At 47.4% G+C, this 21,469-nt stretch overlaps 1 protein-coding gene across 2 annotated transcripts in view; it reads right to left on the bottom strand.

The window, feature by feature from the left end:
- Window positions 1–21,469, bottom strand: part of DHRS13 (dehydrogenase/reductase 13) — a 172,769-nt gene that overhangs the window by 131,767 nt on the left and 19,533 nt on the right. For both annotated transcript variants that reach the window (XM_069615301.1, XM_069615302.1), the window contains exon 2: window positions 19,463–19,581. In XM_069615301.1, the coding sequence (XP_069471402.1) occupies window positions 19,463–19,581 (119 nt within the window). The remainder of the gene's footprint in view (window positions 1–19,462; window positions 19,582–21,469) is intronic.

Genomic DNA, 21,469 nt, shown 5'->3' with positions numbered 1-21,469 from the left:
AATTCATGGTGTACTAGCTGCCATAGTATCATTAAGTGGAAGGAAATTGTGATCAACATCTACTGGAACCCCACTTATCAGAATCTAACCGTTTTTTTTGGAGTCACCATCTGACCTGTTGAGAATAAAGACCACACATGGTTCAGCAGGCATTATACGGTCAGATCTTAATTCCCAGTGCATAATATTGTGTCTAGTAACGACATCTAGAAAGCCCACAGTAAATAGTGGTTCATGGTTTGTTTTCATTTCAGATTGGAACCTTGTCATGGTCAATGGGAATGTGCGGAAGGGATATTTCCCCTCCCTCCCCCCCTCAGCGCAAACTTGGTCTAGGGGTCTGCAGAGTTCAACCATAGATTATCCATTTCTTTCTGAAGATCTGCTTGCCAGGTGTGAAGATTTCCAGATTATAGGTGGGAGCAGTAGTGATCATGATATGCTCTCAGGTATTTTACCCACAGGACATTGGGGTCGGCATAAGGACATCTCTCTTATCTGACATTGAATAATGCAAAAACAGAGTAGTGAAATTGAGACGAGGTGTCACTGAATAACAACTTAAAAAGAGTGGACAACGACCTGACTGGGAGTTGACCAGAGCATGTAATCCAACCAGCTTTTTGGACTTTTTATGCAATTTGGATGTTCCAGGATCCAACGGTCCTACAAAGCGCCAAACTCCTGCACACTGTTTTCATGAGGAAACATGGCTCAGGAAAAAGCCCTGAGGAAATCTAGCCTAAAACGGACAACCAAAACACAACAAGAGTGCCAAACAGAATTAAAGATTCTACGGAATAACTTTAAAAATTGGTCCGGATCACATAGATACCAACAAGATGGGGAAATAATGTTGAGCGCTATGGTGAACAATAATTCACCGAATATTGGGTCGTTTTTAAATAGCTCCAAGGATTCTCTGACTAATCGTTTAACGTTATAGCGGATTCATCTTGGCTGTAAGAACACACTAGATAGGATACGACTGGAAACAAAATGTTAGTCTTTATTGACTAAGAAAAGGAAAATAAAAAAAAATACAAAAACATGATAATTCTCCTTTAAATGAAGTCCAAAGATAGCCTGGGTCTGGGGCTTCTTCGAGGATAAGGTAAGACCCTGGATCTAGTCCTCATACGTCCAATGAAGTTCTGAAGCTCCTTCCTCACCTCAGTCTGTTCTGAAACAGAAGGGAGAACAATCTGTTAGTCCCTTCTTGATGTCCGGTTTATATAGGGGTGTGAGTCTCCTAGACCAATCAGATTCTCCCATACTGTGAAGCTTTGATAAGCCTCCCCAAGCCCTGCCCCGTCTTATCAGAATGTAAGCCGCCATAATGGGTTCTGCACGGCTGACTCATGGACTGCTGTTTGACCCTCCCGGCACTGAAGTTTTAGGTAAGTGAAAACAAGCATTGCCTAACACTGCTTTGTATTCTAAACTCTGTTGCTTTTTGATTTAGGTAAACCCCACTCTGTTGCTCCAGAGTTCCTTCCATGTAGTTTTCCATTACTTCCCACTGTCTCTGTGTAGGTGAAGACACGTGTTTTTACTCCAGACACTTTCGCCTGGCCAAAGTATTAATTCACTTTGATTTTCCTCGGCTGTGGTTGCAGTAGGAACGTCCTCTTTTCTTACTGTCTGCCCCTCAGCCATTATCTCAGCAAACGCTGCTCGTTTGCTGGCGACTTCACGGTTCACCGCATCTTCCTCTGTTGGGGAAGCTGCCCTGGGTATGTCCTTTCCGACCAGGCGTTTTCCACGGCTTCTTCAACTTCCCTGAACATGGCTGAGGAGCCCGAGAGGGGTTTACACTGGCGTAATTATTTTGGTGACATTTACAGGTTTCTCACTCCTTCAGTAACTAAAGAGACTCCATACAATGTGGAGGTTGACCCTAAGCAAAGAAATATCAGACCTAATGAAAAGATCTTCATCTTCCAGGGCCGCTGGCCCAAATGGATTGACCAATTTCATACTTAAAATAGTGCGCTTCGCCCAGATTCATGTATGCTGACTATTATCATCTCGATCTATAAGAAAGGCGATTAGGCGGATCCTTCCAACTATCGCCAGATCGCCCACCTGGATGCTGATGGCAACATTTTTTCAGGGGCTATTTTGAGGGATTTCGAAGTCTGGGCAAAGCAAGCAGCAAATCTGCTTCAGAAGGGTTCTCTCTGCTTTACGGCTTTGTGATGTCTATCGTGCCAAATAAGTGTTGGATGAAGGGTGGTCCCACATTATATGGGGCATAGATAGATCTTTCCAAAGCCGTTGACACGATTAACGATTTGCATGGGGCTGCCAAATTCCTTGCTTGCAATACTTGCAATACTTGCGAGTATGCATGCGGACTGTAACTTACAAGTTAGAGTAAATGTTCGGGGGGGGACTTGTCTGACTTTGTATCAACTGGGAGAGGAGTGAGGCAGGGGTGTATTATTATGTCCTGCCTCTTTAACTTCTATTTAGCTTACTTATCAGAAGCATTACACCGTCAATCGTTGCCTAGTCTGAAGATTGGTCCTCAATCTTTAAACTGGATAGCCTACACAGACGGTATAGTCCTCTTGGATTATACACCAATAGGCCTACATAGACTTTCAAGTGCTTTTGGTAAATATGCCTCTGTAAATTACCTCCAAATAAGCCCAGCTAAATCTAACATTGTTGCCTTTAGGAGGCTCCTGAAGTCTTCCCCAACCTCTAAGTGGACTCTTTTAGAACAATCAGTTCCTCTGGTAAAAGAAGTCACTTATTTGGGCTTCAGTCTGGGCTCTTTTTCAACACTTGCTCAGTTTGAATTTGACAGAGGACAAACTGGCTCAGTTGGTATGCCAAATTAAAAGGATTCAGCAATACCTACTGTACGTTTTCAATATCTCCCCTGGTAAGCTTTTATAATTTAAAGGTCATTCCATCGTTACTGTACGGATTGGATGTAAAGTTTCAATCCCAAGTAATGAACTGGTCCAGAGTAGAAGGAAGGTTATGGAAGAAGGTACCGATTCTTTCTCAGAGCCTTCTAATGGTAAACCAGAGGTACAAATTAGGATTACAACCCTTAAAGATGTATATGGATTGGAAGATCATCTTGTTATACAGATGTAAAATGGTAAAAACGGGGGTCTTGCCCCGTTCTGGTCCAGTTGGAAAAATATGCAATCAAGATCTTGCAACAGAGTGATCGAGTAGTGGATGATCTTATTATGAACCCAGTGGGCGTTAAAATGACTTTGCCAAGTATGGACTGTATTCAAACAATAACACACATGCATAGATTGACAAAGATCTTGAGACTGCCAATCTACGACAAACCGAGGAGGCTTTTGCCAAATTATTTGAGACGTTTTCCAAATTCAAAATTAAAGTCAGAATTTTTAAGGTTCCGTTTAAACTTGATTTACACAGGTGAAATCCAGTCAATTCACGAGAAGCCTTCGAGTGGAGCCAATTTTTGTTCCCTATGTGACGAGAGGCTAACGCAGTCCATAAAGAACAATGATCAATTGCAGGTGTACTGCGGAGCTAAGTGGTCGCTTGCTTGGTCAGTTGGTGGACCTTGAATTCTTTCTAGGAGAAATTGATAGCCGGCCATGAAGTAGGTCTCATCACTGAAGCATTGAGAGTGCTCAAAATTTTAGGTTTTATAAGAAAATAATGATTTTAGCCTTCCTTTTTTGTTCTCTTTTATTGTATGGATTGTTTAATCTTATGTTTTGTATTCTGCATATGTGAAACGTCATATTTTTGACTATAGTACAATAAAAACAAATTAAAATGGGGACTTTAGTTTTTTTTAATGTCAAATCAGCATACAACTCAGCGGATTGTGCTGGTTTTTGGAGCGTTTTATACCAACTTAATAATCCTCCTGAAATCTTAAGCCACATCAGAAAACTTTATGGTAACAACTCAACTCCACTTAGGTGTGTCCAAGATGGGGAAACTACCAAATCATTCCCGCTAACAAATGGTGTATGCGAGGGTTGCGTCCTCGCTGCTTCACCTTTTCTTATTTATGTTAATGATCTGATTTTAAGAATTGCAAAATTAAATACAGACGGCCCAGGAACTGCTAACCGCAAAGTCGTCATTCTCATGTACACAGGTATCACAGTCTTCATCTCAAAGACCAAAACGGGCATTCTAAAACAGCTAAAATCACTGATAGACTTCCATAAAGATAGAAAATTGGATTTCAAAAGCTGTAAAACTATGGTGATTGTTTGAAATTTCACTTATAAAATCAAAAACAAGAATATTTATTGAAAGGGAACTGCTCCAGCAGGTATGCGTCTATCATTATTTAGGGGTCAGGTTACAAGATAACGTCAAATGGTCGTCCCAACTAGCCAAGAGTGATATTATCCTTAAAAGGATCTCTGAAACAGTACACACACTCAATTCACAATATGGTTACCAACTCCCTTTTAACTGAATTTGATGTGTACTCAGCCCAAGCACGGTCCACTGCCCTATACGGCAGCAAACTATGGGAATACACTGACACTTCTTCTATGACCAAGACACAAAAGAAAATAATCTTCCTTATAGCACTCCTATGAATTTGTGATTGATGGAAAAAGGTGTCGGACGCCTTACATTTTTGGCTCTTATTAGACCTCTTTTTTACGGGTTACACCTAAACAAATCAAATGATTTAAGTGTCTAAAATGAGTTCAAAGCCATAGTAGAGTCTCTGAATGGTAATCGTGAAAGTGGTATAGGCACCTGTAGAGTCCATTATGCAGAATAACAAAGCCACATCTCCTAGTTGAAGGGGCCGCAGTCATGTAGGAAACTATGAGGGCAACCAGGACCCGACTCAACGCCTTCCATCTATGCATAAAATGTTTGACTTCCAGTCCATCACATTTTCCAGGTTATTTGCCATTCAAAACTAACATGGACCCAGAACCCAATCTCAACTATGTGTTTCCTAGTATCAATAGAGCTGTATTTATTGAATTTAGAGTGAACGTTTTTCCTGTCGCAGAGTTAACAAATGGTCCAGACTCCTCAAACCTGTGTCCATTTTATACTTCTGAAGTCGAGACGGATATTTACTTTCTGCCGATTTGCCCTGCATACAGCTATTATTTTTAAATAACAAGTATGTGCCAAAGATGCATATGTTCTATTCAAAATGACTAATCATGAGGATGTTTATGTGCACCTTTTGTTAATAAGGCATGGCAAATTCGGTCAAAAGCAAAGATTCGTTTTTACAATTGATCCACTCGTTTTTAACTTATGACGATTACATGCACTGGTTTAGTCCATTATTTTTGTATCATGTGTCGATATGTTATTTATGGTCCCACAATTTGTTTTTTTCCTGTACTACACTTTGTATGGGCTTACGCCAGAAGTAAATGGATATTGATTGATTCAATTCGCTCGCCACTTGTTCTCATCTTTGAGAAAAAGGGACCCTTCGGGGTAATGCCTCCATGTTACGCTCACCTGGCTCCCACAGGGGCGTCGGTTGGACCCGGACTGCTGCGGCCTCCACCCACGTGATGCGTAGTGCAGCGATGACTGACTGGATCAGCCCTCCTAATCTTGGCTGCTTGACCCGTAGAAATATTCTCCTACAAGTGGAGGGATGGATTTAGCCACTTGTGGATTCAAGTGATACCTCCCCCACTGTCTTCCCCACTAATCACCTCTGTGCCCTCTCAGCAATCTCACCTTATATTCTTGAAGGATGAGCCCTCCATCCTGCGAAGCACGCAGGGGGTGCGTTGATGACCAGTTACTTCACTGGCCTGAAGATATTGGAAGAGTTGTAGACGAATCCTGACTCCAAAAGGTCCTGGCGAAGAGCCGCAAGTATATAGTTCGTAAGAGTTCAAAATGTCTGGAATTCACTCCTGCCCAATTCCTCTTTTATCTTGCAACTTTGACCCAATAAGAAGATTGACTGCTGAAAGCGCTCCGGTAAAAGTCTGTTACCCAACACTGTCCGGTAAATAATGCCAAGGGTTAAACTTGCTGCTTTCTCCTTTTCTTAAAGGTGTGGCATAAGAAGATGTGGTGTGCAGATGAATAATACCTCCGGCGGTAAAATCAGGTAAGCATATGGCGGCTAAAGAGATTGGGCCTCATTACGACCCTGGCGGAAATCGAAAAACGATGGCGGAAATGCAATACCGCCATCGAATAGCGCTCGGTGCGACTATGACCCGTCACCGCAAAGTACGATGCCATTAGCGACACCGTAGTGAACGCCAACGCTAACTGCACCAAGTACGCGCGCGCGCGCGCCATGCCAAACCGTAAATACCACCATGGCGCAAGGGTACGTGAATTCCGACCCTAGCGGACATGTACCTAACGCCATCAAGCACGGCGGAAAGTACCATTCCGCCATGGTGAGAAGTACGGCATCGCGAATCAACCGTAAACGGCCCCACTGAGTGCCTGTACACCGCTCCCTGGCCACATAGTACAACTCCCCGTAGGTGCAATGAAGTCACAATGCAACCAGTGAAATGTACAAGTCACCCATGCATGCCAATGAACAAAAGAATCTCAAGAGGGGCCAATGGGAGCTGCAGGGCACAGATGGCACGAATACAGAAGCCATTCCAATGGACATGACCACAGTCCCCCACCAAGAAACGCACGCAAACACAGGCACCTGTGACCAGCAATATTCCGAAAATCACATCATTCCACCAGTCCACCTGGCTGACCGGCATCTGTTACACAAAACCTAATCCCCCGCCCCTGAGCATGACATCATTCAAACAGTCATATTGGCAGCCTTCATACCTGACCTCACTGGGCTTCGTAGGCAAACGCGCCCAGCACAGTACCACGCAACTATACTCCGAAGCTGGAACCCAATGCAGATCTCCTCACAATACATCGCTCCCCAAATAGGAATATGCCACATCACTTGCAAAGAAGAACGCTACACGGCCCATATCAGAATAGAAATTTAATGCACAACAAATACACCAAGCCCATACAGCCATTAGGCCATGAACTCCAAAACACATTTCACCATTGTGGGCTGCATCCGCAAGAAATGACCAGCTGCTTCTTGTGCGACGCCCTGTTCCTTCATGGTACACAGGGCCACATTCTCATACGAAAAGACAACATGGAAGCGCACAGAACCGCAGGGCCGTCCCAATGGGGAGGCACTAGTCCAGCTGAAAGGCCGAAATGTTGCTCCGAGCCACTAGTACTGCGTAAGGGCATGTGGCCCATTGGCGATCGTCCCATAAGATCGTAATGCTGCTCCACTGATTAACACGAAGCAGCAGGTGTCGGGAGTAAAAGCCATCTGCAGGAGTGGCATACAGATGGCAGTGGCAAAAGGGGAGGAGATACCTGTCAACCAAAAGAAAAGAAAAAGAACAGAATGGCCATCAGAACTACATTCGAACAACTCACTTCAATGATCACACTAAATCCACAGCCATATGCATGCTAGCCCACTCCAAAGGATCATCACCACCCCAAAACCACTTGCGACTCATAACTATCTATATCGAGGTGTAAACACCATCACAAACGAGTGTACCTGTGCCTGCGTCTGTGAAAACAGAATCCATCAGATGGGATTGGTAAAGTGCATGGACACAAGTGTCTGAGGGCGCGTCGAGACAGGGAGGGCTCAACAAGGCCAGATAGACGATGGTCCCACTATGGCAGCCCTGCATCACATAGCGCAGGGGAGGCGGACAGATTCCAAGAAGCCCTGTACATGGCAAACACTGTATCAAATCATCTGTCCATGCATCCATTCATCATTCCCTCATCCCGTAATGATAACGCCTGTTTCCATACTCACATAACATGTGAGAATTCCATTGAGTCTGTGCGTTATGCAGCCTGCAAAATCCACTGTGCCCCAGCCCGTAATTCCAGTGTTGTGAAGTAACATGTATTTGGGAACGTCCGGCCTCACCGTCCACTTCGCTATTGCGCATCCCAAACTATTCATATCAATCATTGCATCCTCGCCATGGCCCCTGTCCCAAGGACATTGAACAATAGAACGTTATATTTGCAGTCAGACCTGTGGGCATCTCCTCGCCGCTAGCTGATAACCGAAAGCGCCGCCCTTCGAATTCCTCATTTGCAACATCACGTCGAAAAGGCATCTGTGGCCGCTTGAAATCACAAATTAATCCATCTAGTGCGGCTGTGTGTGAAAATGGCAACTGCCTTCACTCACAAATGGGACGCCCCGCCCGTCGTTGCAACTCGGTACAGTGATGCATGAGGGTCCACCGTTACTCGAGTACTACGTTCCACTGACCCTTCACAAGTCTGTTCGCAACTGCAAAGATTGTATGTGAAACAATGGGACCATAGCCGAATGAACATATCAACCAATGTTACACGGCCATCGGGTACAAATACATGATTGCAATAGCAAGATGCCATTCCTCGAATTGCAGCGTTGTGTGCGGGACGTGCTCGGCCAAAGGGGAGAGCAGCTTGCACAGGTGGAATGAATCACCACAGGTGGAGGCCATACAGCCTGAAAACACATAAATTGCACACCCAGTCTCCTCCCACAACCACACCCACTCCGAAATGCTACCGGCAGGACTCGCAATGTTGGCCCTGGGGGACCTGATAGCACTGCAAGTACTCCAACTCCAAGAAGAAGACGAACACCAACTACAACCGGCCGCACGGAGGAGACGCAGGAGGAGGAGGAGGAGGGCAAGGCAGGGCCAGCAAGGGCCGCCAGCACAGCCACTACCACCACGCAGGCAGCCCGCAATCCCACGCCTCCGAGCACATCCGTTCAACCTCACTGATGAGCAGATCCACACCCTCTACCGTTTGGACCGGGACACCATAGCCGCCATTGTGGACATGACACAGGCTGACCTTGTCAGCATGATAGATAGCCCAACCGCCATCCCACCCCTACTGAAGGTGGTGTCTGTACTCCACTTCCTGGCCACAGGCACCTACCAGCACACAGTCGGACAGTTGCATGGCATTTCTCAGCCACTGTTCTCACGGACACTATTGCAAGTGCTCGATGCCCTCCTGCAGCACGCAGACGACTACATCTCTCTACCACGCTCGGAGCAGGAAATTACCAACACAAAAGTGGGATTCCATGCACTTGCCGGCATACCGGGTTGCCTTGGTGCCATCGACTGCACCCATGTGGAATTGGTCGTCCCACATGCCATGGAGGCCCAGTACCGCAACCGAAAACAATTTCATTCTCTGAATGTACAAATGGTGTGTGACTCCAACAGGATCATTACACATTGTTGTGCCCGATTCCCTGGATCAACCCATGATTCTATGGTCTTGAGGAACTCAACAATACCACGCTACATGGAGCGACACGCAGGGTACAGATCCTGGCTACTCAGTGAGTCTCATTTCATGCATGATGATGTGGGGTATGTGATGCGGCAATGACCTGGCAGGAAGGGGGGGGGGTGCGTACGTAGCAATGGCATTCCACATAATTCGTTTATCGTCCACATACAGGTGATGCCGGATATCCACTGAAGAGATGGCTCCTCACACCAGTCCGGAACCCACGGGACCAGCATGAGGAGGACTACAACCATGCCCACTCACGTACCCGTGTAGTCATTGAACAGGCATTCGGCCTACTGAAGACTCGTTTCCGGTGCCTCAGCAGGTCTGGCGGGGCACTCCTGTACCGCCATGAGAAGGTTGCAAAGATGGTGATGGCATGTGTCATGCTACACAACATGTGCGTACGTAGAAATGTGCCCATGCCCCCTGACGCAGAACTGCAAGCACCTGAAGATGGTCATGATGAGGGTGGGGATGTGGCAGCACCTCAAGGAGTCCGCGAGGCACAGGAGGGCCGTGACATTCGTCAGCATCTCATTGATGCATGCTTCTAGCACTCACGCCTGGTGGCTGATACATGGACACGGGACTCGTGGCACTGTGTGTGTCTGGTACATGCACAATATGGACTGTACGCCTATGATGGCCTAGTACACAAAGATCATTGTCCACACATCTCATTGGTTGATCGTGCATTGTTTATGGCATATGTGATATCATGTTGAACACCCTATCGACCCGCCACCCAAGTGAGCCCAACACACCCCCTCCACCCTCCTACCTCCCCCCCGAACACCAGTGTCCAAAGATGCTCATTGTCAGTGGGCAGTCGCTATTGCAAGCCCCCTCTGCGGGTATCAGGGGCACCCCTGCCTGTGGAGCGCAGGTTCCTCCCAGATCTACGTTGGGGGCTGCCCTGGACGGAACTTGCAACGGATGATGTCTCTGCCTGCTCACGTCCATGCATGTCCCTAAGGGTTTGTGAGAGCTCAGTGAGCACACGGCGCACTGCGGCAAGTTCGGCACATACGTCTTTGGACGTCGCATGCAGTTCCCCCCTCAGGCTCTCGGTGCTTCTCTCCATTTGGACTCTCAGGCTCTCGGTGCTACTCTCCATTTGGACTCTCAGGCTCTCGGTGCTACTCTCCATTTGTACTCTCAGGCACTCGGTGCTACTCTCCATTTGTGCCCTTAGTGTCTCTGTACTTCTCTCCATTTCTGCCCTAAGTGTCTCAGTTGATGTTTCTATGTCTGCCTTAGTGCCCCCACATTCATCGGCATGGTCCTTGAGGAGCGTGGCCAGTTGCTGCCGTTGCACGATTAACTGGTCGAGGGACTGTTGCCTCTGCTGGGCCATGGCCATTTGCGGTGGTGTCACAGAGTGGCTGTTCGCCTCATGTTGCCCTGCCACAGGGCTTGTGGGGGATGGCCAGTCGTCGTCTTGTGGGTGCCCCTGCGTGGTATCCTCATGGTGTACGGGATGGAACAGACAGGGGGGATTGGGACAGGTCATGGATGGATCTGACTTCGACATCCCCGTCTTCTGTGTCGGAGCATGCTGCCATTAATGGGGTGTCACCTATGGTGCTGCTGCCACCAGAGGCAGTGCCTTCTATAGCATCCATTGGGGGGACCTGTGGTGCTGCTGTTGTGGGCATGCTGGCTGCTGGGGTGCCTGTTGATGTTCCCTCCTCTGTGCTGCCACCTGATTTGTGCTGCTGCCGTGTCTTGATGCGTGCAGCTGAGGTGGAGGGTCTTTGGCCGTTGGTCTTGGCCCTCTTTGCAGGTGTGCTGGTAGGGGTGTCCTGAAGCTCGTCGTTTGGATCGGACCCTGTGGTGGAGTAAAGGAGGGCGAGCGTTATTAATGGGTCTGTGGGAATTGGAATGGCAATGTATCACATGCATTGGGGTGGTACCCGAGGGTGATTTGGGTCGGGGCCTTGGAGGTGCTTTCATTTGTGTGTGGAGTGAGGGTGCAGTTGTTTGGCAGCCTGCAGTTAGGGTGTGCCTGCTGCACGTGTAGTGGGTGTTTTTGGGGTTTTTAATTATTTATGTATTTATTGTGAGTTTTAAAGTGCGCTATCAGGCCAATGTGTGTGGAAGTTCTCCTGGCCATGTGTTGCTGTTGCGCTATGTGGACACATGTGATTCACATGATTGGACATTGTGGATTTGGCATGGTTTTATTTGGGCCACCTACCGGATTCTCCGGATGTCTGCACTCCTTTCTCCATCCCTCCGACTCCCTCTATGCTCTCCATTCCAATGGTGGAGGCACAGATTTCTTCCCAGGGGGTCAACTTGATGGGTGATTCCGATCCTCCCCCGGTGGCTGTGGCAATGTTGCGGTTGGCAGAAAGTATGCTACGGACGCGTATCCGCAGGTCGTCCCATCGCTTTCTGCATTGCTGTGGGTTGCGGGGTGCGGTCCCCACCGCACTTACCCGCTGTGCCACCAGGGCCCATATGGCCTTCTTGTTCGCAAGTGCCGTCCTGGTCATTTGCGTGGAGAAGACGGCGGCGGCATTCTCCTGGAGGGTGTCTGTAAGCACGGTGAGTTCCTCACGGGAGAAGTGGACCTGCCGCTTGCGGTCGCACGCTTTCTTCGCTACTTTTCCCATTTTTCTTGGTTTCGCTAGGGTGGATGACGGGTTGGGATGTGTCTCAGGGTAGTGTTTTTAGTGGTTGTGTGGATTTTGTGGTTTTATAGGTGTACGGCGTGTTGTTTCCCGTTCCGGGCCCATGTTTTTACTTCCGTTTCCGTATATTTACGGTCACCGTACTTTCCGGTTGGCGCTCACTGCGGTGTCCGCTAAGATGGGTGGCGGTATTGCACCTAGGGCGCCGTACGGCGGCGGTGTGGGCCGTTTTGGGGTCATTTCCGCCATCGCGGACTTTGCACTTCCGCCATGCCGTGGTGCTCGTGCCCGATGGGTCGGAATGGGCCGCACTTTGCTCCATCGTGCAATGGCGGAAACGCTATTTACGCTGTGGCGGTCCGGTCAGTCACTTTCCGCCAGGGTCGTAATGAGGGCCATTGTCTCTGTCTGTTCTCTCTGCTCACCTTGTTGTTTCTTGTCCCCCTTAGGTGCTGGGATTCGGCGATGTAAAGATGGAGACTGCGCCGGATCGAAGAAATGCTGCGTGGAACAGTGATTATGGCGCGTTGCTGCTGCTGCGATGCGTTTTAAAACAAAGTCTTTCCTCTGGTTTGAAGATGCGATGAATCCGGAATCAGGTAAGAAATCGGGTAATACTCTTGTTCTAACCTTTGCTTCTTTCCTTCTTTCTAGGTGCTCCAGGTTCGAGGCGGGTGTGGCAGAAGGCTGGATGCTGCTGCTGGCACGGTGAAGGTTACGCTGCTGGATGCAGAACGCGAAGCGTGTGCTGCTCTTCGGGCGTGGGTTTAATAGCCTCCAAAGTAGTCCCAGGTAGGTATTCCTCCCAGACCACACCAGAGTAACAAAATAGTCCCCAAGGTAAAGTAGTCCCTTCTAGGCCTCACATGGGTTTGGATCTTCTTGCAGCACGGTCTGCATCAGGTAAGTGTGCACCTATGAGCCTGGCGCCCATGGCGCCAGGACTGATGTCCCATATGAGCCTGGTGCCATAGGCGCCAGCACTGAACCCAGACAGCCCCTAACAGGGGTTGCTGGGGTTTCTCAAGGCAACATGATGCCTGCTCCCGGGGCTGATGGACGTGGTCTCGATGCCCGGGGGTATGCATCATGACAGCACTCCCCCTCAAGGCCCCTCCTAAAGTCGTTCCTCCGCTTGGTCCTCGTTTGTCTGGGAAGTCCCGGTGGAATCTCTTCACTAATCGTGGTGCATGAACATGGTCACTAGGCTCCCATGACCTTTCCTGTGGCCCGTAACCTTTCCAATCGATTAAGTAAAAAAGTTTTGATTTAACCACCTTGGAGTCCAGGATCTTTTTCACCTCGAATTCAGGTTCTCCATCTATCAAGATAGGATATGGTGGTTTGGGTAGTCTTGTTCCTGGTTGAACTGTTTTTAAAAGTGAAACATGAAAGACAGGATGAATTCGCATTTTGGAGGGTAATTCCAGTTTGACGGCCACCGGGTTGATAATGGCCTTAATGGTGTAAGGTCCCAAATATCTAGGATTAAAAGTCTGCATTCCTATTAGAGGTATGTGTTTTGTAGCTAGCCAAACCTGATCTCCAATTTGGTACTGTGGAGTTTCACTTCTATGTAGATCAGCATTTTTCTTGTATTTCTCTTTTGCTTGCTTTAAATGTTCTGTTGCTTTCTTGAAGGCTTGTGTAATAGTAGAATGTAAATGACTAACTGCAGGCATTTCTAAGTGCTGAGGCGAATCAAGTTCTGAGGTTCGAGGGTGATGTCCATATATGGTGTAAAAAGGGGGCTTTGTTCGGTTCCCGAATGTACAGAGTTATTGTATGCATATTCGGAAATCCATAAAATATCTTTCCAATTACTTTCGGTCTGGTGAAGCATGCAACGTAGGTTCTGTTCAAGGGTCTGGTTGGTCCTTTCCGTCTGACCATCGGTCTGGTATGGTGACTGGTTGATAACCTTACATCGATTTGCCCCAATTGGCAACATTTCTTCCAAAAATGTTAAATGAATTGACTACCTCGGTCAGAGACCAATACGGAAGGAAACCTGCGTATTCGAACAATGTTCGAGGAACTCCTTGGCCAGAATTGAAGCAGAAGGTAATCCCTTCAAAGGAATAAAGTGGGCCATCTTGAAAAAAAGATCCACGATAACTAGAATGGTGTAAATCCATTACATGAAGGCAGATCAGTAATAAAGTCTAAAGATAAGGTGTGCCATGGTGTAGGTGGAATATCCAAAGGTTGTAAAAGGGCAGCTGGTTTTTTCTTCTGACTTTTGTTTTGGGCGCAAATGTCGCAAGACATCACAAATGACTTTATATCTTTTCGCCAGGTGGGCCACCAGGATTGTCTTAATTTTAGCTTTGGTTTTTGCGATACCTGGGTGACCTTCCATCAGGGTATCATGATAATTGGAGATGACAAGTTCCTGTAATTCCTCCTGTGGTAAAAATAGTCATCCTTGATAGTAGGGTAGATCATTGATGAAGGAGTAATCCGGGCCTTTCTTTACCCAGTCCTGCAGGGCTGCTGGATCGAAGAGTTGTTGGATTTTTAAATGAACTTCTTCTAGTGTCTGTAAAGTAGTTATGCCAAGAATTCTTTGTTCGGAAATTATAGGCACCGGCTCCGGGTTCGCATATGCTTCTTCCATTCCTATTCGGGATAAGGCATCTGCCTTGCCATTTTTACAGCCTGGTCGATAAGTAATCACAAAATCGAATTCGGCAAAGAACAATGCCCATCGAAGTTGGCGCGATGACTGGGCTTTGGCTGTTTATAGATACTGCAAGTTCCGGTGATCGGTGATTACAGTAATGGTATGCCCGGCACCGAGAAGATCGTGTCGCCAAGCCTTAAAGGCGGATTTGATGGCTAATAACTCTTTATCGGTAACCGCATAGTTTAACTCGGGTGCCGAGAACTTTCTGGACCAAAATGCCACGGGGTGAAGTTGACCATCAGGATCCTTCTGGGACAGGACAGCTCCCATGGCTAAACTGGATGCATCAGTTTCCACTATGTATGGAAGCTCTGGGCGTGGATGCTTTAAGACAGGCGCAGACGTGAATTTCGCTTTCAGCTCTTGGAAGGCCTTTTCAGCCTGTTCGGTCCACAAGAATTGTTTGTTCTTTCGCAAAAGTGCTGTGATGGGATGTACAACATGTGAGAAGTCCGGAATGAATCTGCGGTAGAAAATGGAAAATCTGAGCATGCTTTGTACCCCTTTAACTGAACTAGGTGATGGCCACTTGAGAATTGCGTCCACCTTTCGTGAGTCCATTCGGGCTCCTTTTGAAGTCAAGATAAATCCAAGGAATTCAACTTCCGTAACATGAAAAACACATTTTTCCAATTTTGCATATAACTTGTGCTGGCATAGTTTCTCAAGGACTGCACGTACGTGCTTAACATGGTCTAATTCTGAGGAGGAGTACACAAGGATATCGTCTATGTATACAACAACACAGACGTCAATGAGTTCACGAAAGACATCGTTCATAAAATACTGGAAGGCTGCTGGTGCATTGCACAACCCGAAGGGCATCATCTGATACTCGAATAATCCATACTTAGTGCGAAAGGCCGTCTTCCATTTGTCTCCTTTCTTTACACGTACCAGATGATATGCTCCTCAGAGATCTAACTTAGTGTAGATACAAGCATCCTTTACTTGGTCTAGTAATTCGGGGATCAGAGGCAATGGGTACTGTTTTTTTACCGTAATCTGATTTAGTGCGCGGTAGTCTATGCACGTTCTAAGGTCACCTTTTTTTGGCACGAAGAACAAAGCTGAGGAAACAGGGGCCTTGGATGGACAAATGAAACCATTAGCAAGGTATTGGTCTTAATATTGTCGTAGGTGCAGGTTTTCGGGTTCCGTTAGGGCGTAGATTCTGCTACATGGGGGTTGTGCACCGGGGATGAGGTCGATTTGACAATCGTATGATCTGTGTGGCGGTAAGGTGTTTGCCTGTTCTTTTTGGAAAACGTCCTGGAATTCTTGGTATTCCTGAGGTAACTGCACGACTGGAGTAGTGACTGTGGCCAGGCCTTTGTTCAAGGGTTTTTCCGGGTAGCAGGTGTGTGTACAATCGGGGAAGGTTATTCTCTTCTCTCGCCAATCAATACAAGGATTATGTGTTTCTAACCGAGGTATCCCCAGTATTATTTGCAACTGTGGGGCTTTGATTATGTCAAACACAATAGTCTCTCGATGCCCGTCCTGACCCAGCAATGTCATCTCTGTAGTGGAATGAGTTACAGGCCCTGAGGCAATTTAAGTTCCATCGACTGGGGTGACGACATCCGGAGCGGTCTTTTTTTTGCAGAGAGATAGATTCATCCTAGAAGCCAATTTATGGTCCATATAGTTTCCTACGGCCCCGCTATCGATAAATGCCCTTGCTGCGTGCATATGTGATGGGAGTCTTGGATCAATGAGGACCATTGGTACGATTAGATGCGAGGTCTGAGTGTCCTTCTTCAAGCTCGGCAAGCGGACCTCTACGCTTGTCGGGCGTGGTTGTTTCCCGATTCAGGCTCCGTTTGATTTCTAACAGCTACTCCGGCTACTTTCTTGGATGGTTTAATAGGGCAATCCCTTAGAAAATGTCCTGAAGCCCCACAATAAAGGCACAATTGCATTTGTCGTCTTCTTTCCCTCTCTTTTTGCGTTAAGGGTCCCTTAACCCCCCTGATCTGCATGGGTCCTGATGCATCAGTTCCTTTGGAGGTAACATGTGGTTTGACCAGTACTCGATTCTCGAATTTAGCTCAATCAGCCTTTCGATTCTGGAGTCGGTGGTCTAACTGGACTACTAAGTCTATATATTCTGTGCAATCCTGGGGTGGGTTCACCACTTGGGCCAAAACATCTTTGAGTTCACCCCGAAGCCCACGATGAAATAAGGCAATTCTTTTCACCTCTGGCCAATCGGTTTCCACCACTAACCTGTTGAAGGTTGCGATATAGGTTAGCAGATCCTGAGTGCCTTGTCGTAGAGATAAAAGTTCGTTATCCAGGGCCTGACCCTGTGAATGTCTGGCAAATAGTTTTTCCATGCTCAATTGAAAACCTTGAAAATCCCAAAGAAGAGGGTCATCCTGGTTGACCAGCGGGATTGACCAATCTGCTGCGCTGCCACTAAGGTACGATAGTACAAAGGCTACTTTGGCTTGGTCGTTTAGGAAAGCTCCTGGTCTGCATAGAAAGTGCAAGTGGCACTGGTTCATGAACACGGCAAACCTTTTCGGGTCCCCAGCAAAACGTTCGGGTGGAGCTAAAGGAATGCTCCCTGGTAGAACCACTTGCACAGGATTGCTCGAAGAGACAGGAGTTGGATTCCCTCCGAGTCCAGGTAGTGGTGTTTGGCCGGCTTGGCTTTGCAGCACTTGTCTAGCAAGATCATCAGTGCGTTCCTTTGACAAAATAAGTTCTCTCCTGAGGGCATTAGTCTCTTGGCGTGCAGAGTGCTCCTCTGCCCTAAGTTCCCCTAACAGTTGGGCTAGTTGATCGGTTTCAGAGGCTTCCATAACGCCCGGGTGTTTTTTTTTTGGTAGGCTTCGTGTTCTGTTACGCTCACCTGGCTCCCACAGGGGCGTCGGTCGGACCCAGACTGCTGCAGCCTCCACCCACGTGATGCGTAGTGCAGCGATGACTGACTGGATCTGCCCTCCTAATCTTGTCTGCTTGACCCGTAGAAATATTCTCCTACAAGTGGAGGGATGGATTTAGCCACTTGTGATTCAAGTGATAGCTCCCCACTGTCTTCCCCACTAATCACCTATGTGCCCTCTCAGCAATCTCACCTTATATTCTTGAAGGATGAGCCCTCCATCCTGCAAAGCACGCAGGGGCGCGTTGATGACCAGTTACTTCACTGGCCTGAAGATATTGGAAGAGTTGTAGATGAATCCTGACTCCAAAAAGGTCCTGGCGAAGAGCCGTAAGTATATAGTTCATAAGAGTTCAAAATGTCTGGAATTCACTCCTGCCCAATTCCTCTTTTATCTTGCAACTTTGACCCAATAAGAAGATTGACTGCTGAAAGCGCTCCCGTAAAAGTCTGTGTTACCCAACACTGTCCGGTAAATAATGCCAAGGGTTAAACTTGCTGCTTTCTCCTTTTCTTACAGGTGCGGCATAAGAAGATGTGGCGTGCTGATGAATAATACCTCCGGCGGTAAAATCAGGTAAGCATATGGCGGCTAAAGAGATTGTCTCTGTCTGTTCTCTCTGCTCACCTTGTTGTTTCTTGTCCCCCTTAGATGCCGGGATTCGGCGATGTAAAGATGGAGACAGCGCCGGATCGAAGAAATGCTGCGTGGAACGGCGAGAATGGCGCAGCGCTGCTGCTGCGATGCAATTTAAAACAAAGTCTTTCCTCTGGTTTGAAGATGCGATGAATCTGGAATCAGGTACGAAATCAGGTACGAAATCAGGTAATACTCTTGTTCTAACCTTTGCTTCTTTCCTTCTTTCTAGGTGCTCCCGGTTCGAGGCGGGCATGGCAGAAGGCTGGATGCTTCTGCTGGCACGGTGAACGTTACGCTGCTGGATGCAGAATAACGCGAAGCGTGTGCTGCTCTTCGGCTTGGTTTAAATAGCCTCCAAAGTAGTCCCAGGTAGGTATTCCACCCCGACCACACCCGAGTAACAAAATAGTCCCTAAGGTAAAGTAGGCCCTTCTAGGCCTCACATGGGTTTGGATCTTCTTGCAGCATGGTCTGCATCAGGTAAGTGTGCACATATGAGCCTGGCGCCTATGGTGCCAGGACTGATGTCCCATATGAGCCTGGCGCCATAGGCGCCAGGACTGAACCCAGACAGCCCCTAACAGGGGTTGCTGGGTTTTCTCAAGGCAACATGATGCCTGCTCCCGGGGCTGATGGACGTGGTCTGGATGCCTGGGGGTATGCATCATGACACTCCACCATCTGTATATGTGTTAGTGTAAGTCATTTTTGATCAAATAAATATCAAAAATCTGGTGGCGTTCAGTTCTCTGTGGAAGATAAAGGAAAAAAAAAAACAAAGCTCAGGGAAATGAGTATTCCTGATGTTTGCGACACAGCCTGAAAGGGATTGCCTCAGGGTGTGCTTTCTCTTTAACAGGTGTTTGCAGTCTCCTCTTATTTACACACTGTGTATGAACAAATCACAGTAAGATAATAAAACAATGCCTATGACAACACATATGTATTATTTTACTCTCTAATGTATTTACTTAGGCAATGTGTGTGGAAGTGTCATGATAAATAAATAATGTGTATTTTATTGAGGATTCTTCATCCTCCCTCCATCACCCCATGGATCGTAAAACGTGGTCGCTGCGTTGCGTTTGTAATGGTTGACGGCAAAAATATATTTGAAGCAACAAAACAGTACTTTGGGCAGTGCAGTCCATAAACATGTCTATCAAAACATTTTGAAAACACATCAGGGTTGGTCATGGGCACAACAGTTCCAAGGTGTGGCAAAACAGTGTGCTGGGAGATGGGAAATTTTCACAAGGCCTCACTCTGCGGATATCGTAGACTGCACTCTCGCCTCGCTCTTTGCTGCGGCATGCCAGAATGATCCTAGCTCCCCTCCGGGCAAGATCCAGCGCAGTGGTTTTGCCGATGCCGGTGTTTCCTCCTGAGAAAGGACAGAATTCAAGAGTGAAATCCACCATCGAACATACAATAGCACACATGAATAATGATACTAACACAACCAGGCAACAACCCCAAACATGGCAACAGAGCAAGAGGAAGAGAAGTCCATAACCAGAACCTGGAATGAACCTCATGGCAAACCTTCACCCAACTTGGCTCTCCACCTTAGTTTGCTTCTGGTACTCCCAAGGGTTCTGTCATTTTGCCAAAGTAACCTACTCTGTGGTAATTTACTTAAAAGCACTTCAAAGAGTTTTTTCATTTTTTCTCCAATGGGGGTGCCCATCTTACTCTTCACTCTCCCCTCAACCCATTGCCACCACTACTGTAAATTCCCCCTGTATTTCCTAACCTATAAAAAAAAAAAAACAAATCAGGATTTCTTCAATTAAGTTATTTTCTCAAAGTAAATTACCACAGAGTAATTTACTTCGGCAAAGCGACGGTATATGCTCCTAAGATGGGAAAACAGTTTAGGGTACAGTAATGACGGCTCGAGGGTGAGTCTAAGGGCGTACAGGGGAAAGGGGTCAAAGAGAAGAAAGACAAGCTAGGAAGGAGGAAAGGGAGTCATGCAGAATAGGCAATGGAAAGACTAAAGAGAGGAGAGTGCGATGTCAGTGGATGGATGGCACAACCAAACAACTAATACCGTGGAGATGTGGCAACACGGTCTTCTCTTTTGCCAATATGAGACTACATTTGTTTTAGAAGTTGCTCATGGACTGTACGCTGGATGACAAGCCTTGCAAAGAGCGTTAAGTGGAATCAACTGAGGCAACCCCGAGACTCGCATGATAGGATGCAATGATGTAGGCTGCCATCAGGGCCGGCTGAAGAAGTGCGGGGGGCAAATTTCAACAGGATGCTTGGGCTCCCTCCATCCCTCCCCCCTTGCTTAGTGCGGGAAAACTGTCTGGGGCACCCGTGAGGTGCATACATTATAATGGAGACAAATACAGCCAGGGTTAATAGCCACCAATTATCACGAAATTGCCAACCATCAGGGAGCTGAAACCCTAAATGCCCACCGATTATCACCTTGTTGTCTTAACACCGATTCCACCACATCCGCTCATTGCTGACAAAGAAGAACGTATTGCTTTTTAGTGGGCATTTATTATTTCAGCTCCCTTCTGGCTGGCGGTCTCGGGATAATAGGCCGTTATTATTGCCAGGGTGCACTTCATTGCTTTAAATGGCCAATCTGCAGTGCCTGTGTTACAAGTTTCATTTGCTGGAGCCCTTTAGGTGGCAGAAAGGCGCCAGCAAATGAAGATGCAAGTGCACATTTAAAAGTCAGAGAACGAAAATATAGAAAGGAATCCAAGTATCATAAGACTGCTAAATGGCATGTTGAGGGGGGGCGTGGCTTGGCAGCCATGGAGTAGGCTGCGTCTCTACTGGGCTCCGTGATCCGTGGACTGATCCTGAGAAGCGCCAGCTGCCTGGCAGCAGATACAGACTTTAAAATAGCACCATGGATGTATGAAGACGTCTGGCACAATTAGCAGGCACCCGCGAGTAAATCGACCCAGGCGAGTGCAAGATATGAAACATTGTTGCACGGACCGCGAGCGGCAACATTGAGGCAAGATGGCGGCGCACTGAGGACAAAGAGACCCGCGAGAATGTCGAGAGTGAAGGCGGAACGGGATTCTGATTGAAAGCGCGGCTGAATGAAGACACGCAGCATGCAGACAGCATGAAACCGCAATGATTGGTATTTGGATGCACGAGTTACGGGCAGTGGAAACCTTTTGAAGTCTGCCGAGAGTAAAACGAAAATGGCAGCCCGCTCGGAACAGAGGAACGGGACAGGAACATATGAGGCTGCAGAGGAATCATAATGGCCTGAGCGGGTGCCA

The sequence above is a fragment of the Ambystoma mexicanum genome, chromosome 9 (assembly GCF_040938575.1).
Source record: "Ambystoma mexicanum isolate Mex_15411 chromosome 9, UKY_AmexF1_1, whole genome shotgun sequence".
NCBI classification, from domain to species: domain Eukaryota; kingdom Metazoa; phylum Chordata; class Amphibia; order Caudata; family Ambystomatidae; genus Ambystoma; species Ambystoma mexicanum.
Note: the sequence above shows the minus strand (reverse complement) of the source record. Positions and strands in the feature narration are given on the sequence as shown.